Below are 11145 nucleotides of genomic sequence, written 5' to 3'. Positions count from 1 at the left end.
GTCGCGAGATAATTCCTCGCGAATCCTCACGAATGACCATACAGCTTGAGGTAAAGTGTTAAACCGCTTGCACTGTTTTTTTTTTTTTTTGTGATAACCGCTTGCACCTCTTCACTATAATTTTGTTCCTCCTAATCCTCTGCAACAAAGACTATTCCAAATCTTCTCTCCACGATTCCACATACCAAAACCTTTGCAACAAATTTACCTACTCTATCTTGGACAAACAAAACAAACATGCTTCTTTTCTAAAACTAATTTTTATTGTTAACCCAAACAAGAGAGCTTAGTACATATTCAAGATAAAAAAAACTCTGTCAAAATTGAATAACATATTTATGTTACAAGTTTTGAATTTGACCTTTGAAGCAGTACAACTGATAGGAAGGAAAATATATGCGATCCTTGTCTTCTCGTTTTCATTCATAATTTATGCCTATAAGCCATGAGTAATTTCTATGTTTAGTCATTCTCAGCATAGTTTTGTAATATTGGAGCTAATTGTTACTCAGAACCCAGTGATTAGCACGACTTTTCGCTGGTGGCCAACGCCCAACAGAGTCAATCTCGAAGATTCGGCCGGCGCTTTACGACTCGGCACAAACAAACGTGCAACCTATAAAACTATGTCTTTGGTGGTGATGGTTCAGATCTTAGTCGTTTTTCACTTAAGAGTGTTGGAAGTAGAAGAAAAAGATGGATGATCTAGTATTTTTTTTTTCTTTTGCCACCTTGTTACTTAAGATGCAACACGCTCGGGAAGTTTCGTGAAGCCTGGCTTCGCGAGATATATCATTTTCCTTTGTTAAATATTAGCGAGACAATTATATGACTTTTTATTGTTTATTAAACATTACATAATTTTTTTTAGGGAATTATATATATATATATAGGGTTGCTAACTTACACCCACCTAAAAACATTAAGGTGCAAGTTAGCAAACTACACCCACTAGTTCTTTACCAAAAACCCACTACTATCCTTCTAAAATTTGTTTTAAGTAAAGGACAAACTTGTAAATTTGCTTTTATTTTATTTCTTAAACAAACAAAATATTGCTACCCACTGTGCATGTTTTTTTTTTTTTTTTTAAGGATGTTTTGTACATGTGCTAAAGCCATGGCTATTAACAAAAACAAAAAAACGTTACCCACTTATTACTGAAGGCTTTTTTTTTCAACGTTACCCATTAATTACTGAAGGCTCCTTTCTTTCAAACTAGTGGGTAACGTTTTTCACTTGTGTCTTAATTAACAAAATGTTCCAAAAAAAAAATGTTACTTAATAATTATCTACTAGAGTTTTTGTTTTGGACATTAATCATAAACTACTTTTTTTTTCTAGTTAATGCACTGATGGTTTGTTTATGCATGCAAATGTCTACTGAAAAAAAAAAGTAATAGGAATCCTTAAAAACAAGTAATCCGAAGTCCCTGAAGATCTGCCGAAAAAAAGGAGAATATATATTTCCTTAAGCTAGTTACAAAAGTGCCCTTCTATTTAAAATTAATTAGAATATAAACAAAAGGGTATTTCAGTAAAATATAAGTGGGTGTAGCTTGCTAACTTGCACCTTAATGTTTTTAGGTAGGTGTAAGTTAGCAGCCCCATATATATATATATATATATATATATATATATATATATATATATATATATATATATATATATATATATATATATATATATATATATATATATATATATATATATATATTCCTATGTGCTCTCATGCTACTTCACAATAATTCCATACCTCATGTGAACAACATAACATGGAGAGTGAAGGAAGACGTGATGATAATTATTGAGCTAATAAATGCTCCAGAGCAAAGGATGTTCCTTCTTTCCATAGAAATATACTCCCTCCGTTTTAAAATGAGTGTCGTTTTAGATGTTTACACAAATATTAAGAAATGCAATGATTAAGAGAAAAAAATGGTTATTTTACCAAATTATCCTTATTAACTATTGGTTAGTTTTAAAAGTAATACTTTGGAAGTAGTGTGCAGAGTATTAATTGGAGGGTACAATTGAAAAGAAAAAGTTATTATTGCATTGGAAACTGAAAGCGACACTCATTTTGAAACAAATTTTTTTGGCTAAAGCGACACTCATTTTGAAACGGAGAGAGTACAATTTATGTAATATGACGTATCCATAAAATCTCATCCCACCTCATCAGATAGAAAGCAAATAATTATTGAGCTATTTGTGTAGGGTCATAAGATCAAATTTACACTGTGTAAGCGCACAAGATTATTGATGACAATAAATAATATAGGTTTTTTTTGTAAAAAAAAAAAATAATATAGGTTTTTTGTCATCAAATAACATCACTTTTACAGTAAAATAGGTAGTTTTAGTATAAAATTCTTTTAAAAAGTCATGAAAAACATTAAGATGGGAAGAATCTTTGAAGTCATGGAAATTCACTCGAACTAGACAACTTTGTAATCGTGCTATGTTTTTTTTAGAGGTTTATCCTTGATTAAGCTTGGGGCATAGTCATTATAGACATTATAGTGAGAAGAAATGGAGCAAAGTGTAAAGAAATCAACGAGTCAACTACTGCCTAACTCACGTTGCGGGCTATAAGCCTCGCATCGTGAGAATGAAAGGAAATCTATTATGATCGCTACTGCCATAACCTAATCGATTTCTATCTTTCTCTGTTAAGGTCATTCAACAAATAATTTATCACGAGCAAAACCCCCCGTCATAACCTAATCAAATTCGCGATAGTTTAGTTGAAGCTAGGCAATCTAGGACACTTGATAGTAGATACAACCTCCTTCTCATAAAATATTTGTTGGAACATTTGTGTGAAGTTGGAAAGAAATTGGAAGGTTGGAAGATTAAACACAAGTAATTAAACTTTTGATCTAGTGTTGTGTGAATTGAAAAAATAGAGTGTGGGGTCCCACATAAAATAAAACACACACATTAGTAGTGTTTAAATAGTGGTATTTAATTTTAAATACCCGATAATGATAAAAATAATAGTAATTAATTATTATTTTTTATTAATGGATATCACTGCCCATAATTTTAGCATATGTTGGTTGTGATAAGATTGAGAATCCAACTGAATTTCCTATCTTTCATTCATTAGTGATTTGTTTCTTTTTGAACTTATCCGATTAGTTTGTTACTTGAGCTGATCTGTGGGTTGCTTAATTTATAAGTTTACTAAATTCTTAAGTTTCTCCAAATTAGTTACAAACTCTCCCTATAAAAGGAGAGCTCACCTAGTTCAAAAAACACACCAAAAAATTTCGTTGAGTGGTCGGGAACTCTTTCTCTCTTCTCCCTTTCTTGACTTGTGTTGACGAGTCTTTCTTCTCTTCATCTCATTTTTCTGTCCCTTCAGAATTAAGAGTGTTTTTAATTCCATAGTCCCTTTTCGGTTTAATGTCCCTTCGGAATTAAGAATAGTCTTAAGTTCATAGTATCTTCGATATTTTTATGTCTTTCGGAATAAATAATAATTTAAGATCATAATCCCTTTTTCCGTCTAATGTCCCTTCAAAATTATGAATGATTTTAAAATATATTCTTCTTCAACTCTTGAAGAAGTTAGACGTTAAAATGGTGTAAAACCATATTTGAGTGATCATAGTATCATAGTTGGAGAAATTAATAATTAAAATGGTGGTAACACTATATTTGTGTGGTTTCAGCATCATAATAGAGTGGTCACAGTACCATATTAAAGTGGTTTCAGTATTAAAAGAATGGTTTTGGTACCATATTGAAGGTGTAATTCTCGAACGGTTTTCTACAGTGCAATAGTTAATCAAACAGTTGTAGATGTGCTGGTTTTATCCTAGAGGTGACGTGGTTGATATAGTCTGTCTTGCACAACTTTGGGCAGTGCCACGAAACGTCTTACAGATAGCGACTGGTCGTGACTCAACCTAGTAACAACTTCGGTAGATAATAGAATTTGGAAATCCAAATACAACAGTTTGAAAATACAAAAACAACAATATTACTACTTACCGACAAACTAGTACGCTTGCTGGTTTTTTTTTTTTTGATAGTACAGATAATTTTTGTTCATCAATTATCTCTTAATTATTGTTGACTATACAGCTGTCATGTAACATATCAAACTTTTTATATTTTGACGGGCATGGCAAACTTTATTACTCCCTCCGTCCCGGTTTAATTGACCTACTTTGGTTTTTCACACAGATTAAGAAAAGTGTATAAATAAAGGGGAAAGTGGAATATATTGTATTGGGAATGATAAAAGTAGTATTATTTAGTGTTATATTGTATTGGGAATGATGAAAGTTGTATTGAAAATTGAAATGGGTCAGTTATTTTGGGACACTTTTTTTTAGAAAATGGGTCAGTTATTCCGGGACGGAGGGAGTACTTTATTGGCATATGCAAAGGAGAAAGCGTGATTCAAAAACCAAAGCTAATAATCAGGTTTATATTCATCCTTCAAAATACTCCATACGTCCCTATATGTAACCACTCATTTTATTTTATATTTGTCCCTAAATATAAACTCATTTTCAAATTACTAGATGCATTTTTTTTTCTAAACATGCCCCTAATTAATACTACTAACTTGTCTTGAAATATGTAAAGTCAAATTTAATACACATACAAACAAAGGACAATTTGGTAATATTAACACACAAAATAGACACATTAATTACATTAACAACTTTTCTTAAGAAATGTGAAAAAGGCAAAGAGGGTTTATATATAGGGACAGAAGGAGTAATAGATATGTACGTAAAAAAATTATTCATAATAAATTTTTTTTTTGACCAAAGCAAAATTAACTATCATTAATCAACCATTGTTCAATACAAGAAGGATAAGAATCAAAAATACGGTGACTAGCCCAAGAACAGGCCGCCCTAGCTAAAGTATGAGCAACCATGTTCGCTTGTCTCCTAACAAACTTCACCTCGAAGTTGGAATGTAAAGATAACTGATAAATAATACTTGAAACAATAGCACAGAATTCTGAGTCACCATGGCCCAGAGACGATAAAGTCTGCACTAAAGAAGCGGAGTTGGACTCGAAAACAACCCGGTCCCATCTGTTCACATCAGCAAAGTGAATGGCATCGAGTAAAGCTACTGCCTCCCCTTCCAAAACTGTCATATTTACCCGCTGCCATTTCGTTTGAGCCCGAATAAATTATCCACGGGAGTCTCTAACACAACACGCAAAAGATGTAAACTGGTTACGATCATGGAACGCGGTATCCACATTACACTTCAGCCACGTCTCACACGGTTTCTCCCAAACTAAACTATTACCTTGCACTATATTCTGTCTGTGTTGCACAACCGGTGGTGAGAGATGTTTATGAACCTCTTGCCATTGTTGCCATGCATCTAGTGCTGTCTTTCCGATGCTTGTTGAAGTATGATGAACGTCATTCCAAATAACATCATTACGTGCAGCCCAAATTTGCCAAAGAAGTAAAGCCACCCGACCAACAATATCTCGGCTTTCTGAACGACATGTATCAAAAACAAAATCTGCTAAACTACTCATAGTTCCAACTCGCGATTGCAGCACTGTCGAAAGCCCTGCCCAATACCAACTCTCACGCGCCACCGTACAACCCACAAAAGCATGCCAATCATCCTCAACAGCGGTATCACACCAGGGACATATCACCTCGCATTGTACATGTCGTGATTGTAATCAGAGACGCGTCGGAACACACCCCCTGCAAATCCTCCATAACAAATTACGTGCTTTATGAGGGGAATTCACATTCCAAATTCCATGCCACTCTCCTTCAACATGGAACCGATCACTGTGTAACAACTCCATCATTGCCAGCTTATAACTAGTCTTAACAGTATACCTCCCATTACGTTCCATCATCCACGCTATTCTATCATTATGAACCTCCGCAAACAATGGTGTGTTGAGAATAGCTTGCACCATGTCATCTGAAAACAAAGATTCAATCTTATCAATGTCCCAAACTCGTTCCTCGTCGGCTATCAAATCAGACACACACAAACTATGAACATCTTGACTTTGTGGGGATTGAATCCAACTACCATGGGCACCTCGAACCCACGGATCATTCATCACGCTGACATGTTGTCCATGTCCAATTGTCCACCTACTACCATATAAAAGCAACTGACGCGAATTCCAAATACTCCGCCAAGCAAAGCTCGGGTTATTACCGAGTTTAGCACCCAAAAAAGACGATTGGGGAAAGTACCTCGATTTAAAAATTCTAGCAACCAGAGATTCTGGTTTAGACAGAAAGCTCCATCCTTGCTTAGCTACCATAGCGAGATTAAAAACTTTGAAATTCCGAAACCCCATTCCCCCAAACTCTAATTTATTTAAGTGCATTAAAATAGTATAACTGTAATTTATTTATGAAAAAAAAATTTGGATAAGCTAGATGACGGTGTTTCAGTTTAAGATAGAGAAAATTCTATTTCAAAGAACACTTACAAAAATATTTGCATTATCCTTCATTTAAGGGGATTAACGGAGACTTAAACTCGGGATCTTTCAAATTCAACGTTTGTTTTTTAACCACCAGACGTGACACTTGAAGTTTATAAAGTTTCTATTTTACTTTCACTTAATTCAAGAAAAAAATACTTAAAGACCGTTTTGTCCTTCATGCTTTAAAATCATAAATGGATCCATGAATAAAATTTAGGCTAAAGTGCAACTTTGGCCCCTTATTTTTCAAAAAGTTGCGATTTTGGCCCCCTAACTTTGAAAACTACAATTTTGGCCCCCTAACTTTGAAAACTGCTGAGAAGGCGACACGTGTCCAAAAAAGGGGCCATTTTGAAAAGATAAGGGGTCATAATCGCAACATTTTGAAAAGATAAGGGGTCAAAAGACATATTTCCCTTATGTTAGGGGGTTAAAAGAGCATATTTCCCTAAACATGGGGGGGGGCAAAATTGTAGTTTTCAAAGTTAGGGGGCCAAAATCGCAACTTTTTGAAAGATAGGGGGCCAAAGTTGCACTTTAGCCTAAAATTTATATTTTCAATTTATTTACTTAATAATATATATTTATGAACAAACTTAACTACATAAATATAATACAATAAGAAATACTAATAAAAAAATATTATTTGAAAATAACTTATCAAAAAAATTAGACAAACTTTTGCAGCTTCAAAAGTAAGATATATTTGGTTTGAAAAGCAGCACTACATGATCAAAGTTAAGTGGCAGTGGTATGAAGACTTAACATCAGTCAACACTCATCGAGTCTTTTAGCAACAATAAAAGCACATACATTGCACACAACCATAGTGCACATGTACACTTGGTGACAAAATATTGCTCAAGTGAAGCTCACTACGATTCCTATCTACCAACCAACAGGTTCAAAATCTATGTTCATTTCTCATCTTGTTTTTCAATTCTTATTCTATTTTGGTTTTTCATTATAGTCTACTAATAATTTCTTGTCCTTACATATATGTTTTGTCATTAGCAAGTTTTCTTCAGCATAATATATGTGCATGCATAATTGATTTCACTTATTATACACTAACTGGAGTTAAAAGTAATGACCTTATATATAATTTTGTGTCCATTTATATATTCTTGATTAGTAAGTTCTACAGATGCATGTGATTGTTCACTTTAGCCCATTTGGGAAACTCATCAGTGATTCATTGTTTCATATAATACCAATTACCAAGTCATGAAGGATTTAAACCTCTTCATGTGCCCGTAGTTGTGGTGTGATGGATTAAAACAAGGTTCTTGCTGACCAATGGTTCCGGAGCACTAGTTAACGAAACAAAAAATCTCTTAGAAAATTAAAAAAATAGGAAACAAAATAAAATATTTGCATTAAAAACATCATTTTTAACACTTTTAAAATTTTGACTATATAAATTCCAACATATTCATATTATATTTGGTTTTCTTAACTAGTGTCTCATAATCACTAGTTAGCATTTTTCTAAAAATAAAACCACATCGCAAACTGCAATGTAGACGGTGCAACGACTGCATCAGACTCCAAACAAATTATGTTGTGCTCACAAAAATTATTTGGCTATCTTCTTTTTTATATATATAATTGATTTAGAGGGTATTTTAAATATCGTCAGACATAATTTACAGTGATTGAGAGAGTTAATAATGAGATAGATATGATATTTTAGGAAAACAAATAAGAGTTTTAATTATAAGATAGGTAATGGATAATAATGTTTAATGATAATAAAAAATAAGTTTAATTGTATTTTTGGTCCGTCCTATTTTATCATTTTTTTGACGTTGTCCTATTTTATCATGTTTACGAAAGTAGCTTCCCTTTTTAAATCAAAGTTTTTGTCTCTCAATGCTCATTTATCGGCATTTTGGTCACAATTCGTATTTTTTTTTCCCCCAAAATCATGGTTTTCCCCCTAAAAAAAGTTTGTAAATTTTGGCCCAAAAAATGGTATTTTCTTTTCATTTTCAAAATTCAAGCCACCATTTTTACAAGCTAAAAGTCTAAGTTGTGACAATAATTGCAACATAAGTGATATTTGAGGGACCAAAAAGTTTAAGGAGAACTATTTTCGTAAGCGTGATAAAATAGGGGGAATCAAAAATGGATGGCATGAACAAAACTATGATTAGAAAATATGGGAGTAATGCCCCGCCGACCTAAGATATCATCCCAAAACATTCACTTACACATAATTGAGAAGAGAATCACATCTTTTCCTACCTTTCAAAACATTCCCATCTTTATTTAACATTTTTTCAAGGAGTGAAGATACTCGTAAAATTCATTGCGATAAGTGAAAAAAGGTGTCAGCGACTTGGGTTCCTAACATAAATGAGTTTGGTCGACTCAACTAGTGTACACCCCTAACTAAAATGTAATCAATTGGTACATATACACTACACAAATAACCATCTATATTGATATGATACAAGTATATATTAAAGTGTTCTGGTTGCTCAAAATGATCCTTCACATGTCACAGGGAAAAATAATATTATGGCACATGCTAATACTTCTGTTGATGCTTTATCTGAAACTGAATATGAAATGGTGAAACACATCATTGACGTTGAAGTCCTTGAAGAGTTAAGTTTAGCAGATTGTAGCATCTACAAGGTTCCTCACAATCTCCGAAAAGTGAAACAAGAAGCTTACACTCCTCAATTAATCTCAATTGGTCCAATTCACCTTGGAAATAAAGAACTTCAACCAATGCAACAACACAAAAAAAGGTATTTCCATTTCTTCTATGAGCGTCTATCTCAATTCAATCAACAATCCATGATCAAGAACTACAAAGTCTATCTTGAAAACAAAGAACAAGAAATAAGAAAATGTTATGCAGAGAAATTTCCCAACATAAGCAAAGAAAAATTTGTGGAAACAATTTTGTTGGATGCTGTTTTCATCATGGAGCTTTTGTTAAGAAACCGTTCATGGAAATCGGATACATCAAAACATGAACATGAATACAAGCAATCCAAGTCATTTAGATTGAAACATAGTGATGATTACATTCTAACACAAGCTTGGCTCAGCAAAAGCATCACAAGGGACTTGATTTTGTTGGAAAATCAGATACCTTTTTTTGTGCTGATGAATCTTTACGATACTGTCGTCCCTAACGACGACAAAAAAGAAGACCATAAAAGTTTTCTTGATCTTGCACTTGAGTATTTTGCATTCTACGACACTCAGAAATCGTCATCACGTGAAACTAAGCTTGTTTTGGATAAGAATCAGACAAAGAAATATTATTTTGTGAGTGGCTTAATTGGTGATGTTGGTAGTGGTAATTCAGTTTCCAAGAAAAAACATTCTGATAAATCTATGAGCAATAACCATAGGTTTCAAGGTCCTAAACATTTCACTGATTTGATAAGGTTTTTTTACCTTCCAGCTGATTTAACGGATTTAGAAAAGAGTGGTTGTTCTCATACTTTTCCAAGAACAGTAACAAAGTTAATAGATTCTGGTGTGAGTTTTGAGAAAGTTGTGGGGAGAAGATTGCTAGAAATAACATTTGAGAAGAAACCATTTCTGAGTTATTTTCTCTGCTTAGGTTGTTTACCTTCATTTTCATGTTTGAACCATTTCAAAGCGCGTCTAAGGATTCCGCAGTTGAAGGTTGATCACACAACAGAATGTGTTTTAAGGAACCTCATTGCCCTAGAACAATGTCAGTATCAAGAACAACCTTATATATGCAATTATGTTTCACTTGTTGATTCTCTTATCCATACACAAGTTGATGTTGATTTGTTGGTGGAGAAGGAAGTGATTGTGCATGAAATGGGAAGTGATAAAGAAGTGGCAGTGCTTGTTAATGGTCTTTGTAAACATGTTGTGGTGAATTCAACTTGTTACTATGATATTATTAATGAGCTTAATAAGCATTATCAGAATATTTGGAACCGTACCATGGCTGCATTGTGGTTGGTGTATTTTAGAGATGCTTGGAGAGCTAGTTCTACTTTGGTTGGAATTGCTTTTCTTGTTTACACAGCATTCAACTTTGTACGTCTTGCCAGAGTTCTCTTCTACCAGAAACTTAAAAATGTATAATCCATGGTTTGCATTATTATCATAACTAGATTTATGTGTGTGCGCGCACGCGCATTATTTATAGTTTTTGTTGTTGTTGGAGTGCTATGTGTTAGCTTGTTTACTCTGTACGAATTAAAGAATAAATGGTATTATTGTGTAATGTAATGTAATGTAAGTATTAAACTCTGGATTTTAATTGTACCACTACAATATTACGAACAATGTTATGATGTTGAAGGGTTTATGCAAATATGAGAAGATTATGTAATGAAGGTGAGGGGTTTAAGGTTTTAAATTGAGTTGCGGCTAGCTTATCGTAAATTTGTAGAGAGAATTGGTAAGACTAATTTGAATCAGAACGCAAGCGGATCATTCACTTTTATGATGCCCTAGCTTGTTTTATCCTAGGGTTCGCTATCAGCCACACCAAGCCCCAATGACCCAAATTTATATAAATAATAAATTCATTTTTGTTTAATGACACATGGAATTATGAGGGGCTAGAGTACAGAAGTAACGGGGAAACCCATGAGAAGAAAAGAAAAATCAAAAGAGAAAACGTCACCAAGAACTCCCTCAAACAACATTTATATCAGAAATAA

The 11145-nt window shown here is 33.4% G+C and overlaps 2 protein-coding genes across 2 annotated transcripts; one reads left to right on the top strand and one right to left on the bottom strand.

Annotated features, from left to right (window-relative positions):
* Positions 1-5173: 5173 nt before the first annotated feature.
* On the bottom strand, positions 5174-6298 carry LOC146896289 (uncharacterized). The gene is made up of 2 exons (XM_085733035.1): positions 5762-6298; positions 5174-5662 (listed from the first exon to the last, which is right to left on the bottom strand). The coding sequence occupies exons 1-2, from the start codon at positions 6296-6298 to the stop codon at positions 5174-5176; spliced, it is 1026 nt and encodes a 341-aa protein (XP_085589161.1).
* Positions 6299-7297: 999 nt separating this feature from the next.
* Positions 7298-10793, top strand: LOC146896288 (UPF0481 protein At3g47200-like). The gene is made up of 2 exons (XM_085739375.1): positions 7298-7368; positions 8979-10793. The coding sequence occupies exon 2, from the start codon at positions 8993-8995 to the stop codon at positions 10559-10561; it is 1569 nt and encodes a 522-aa protein (XP_085595501.1). The 5' UTR covers positions 7298-7368; positions 8979-8992; the 3' UTR covers positions 10562-10793.
* The last annotated feature ends 352 nt before the right edge of the window (positions 10794-11145 follow it).

Source organism: Medicago sativa, chromosome 8, assembly GCF_051527215.1.
Source record: "Medicago sativa cultivar Bolivia chromosome 8, Bolivia_mono, whole genome shotgun sequence".
Lineage (NCBI taxonomy): Eukaryota > Viridiplantae > Streptophyta > Magnoliopsida > Fabales > Fabaceae > Medicago > Medicago sativa.
Note: the sequence above shows the minus strand (reverse complement) of the source record. Positions and strands in the feature narration are given on the sequence as shown.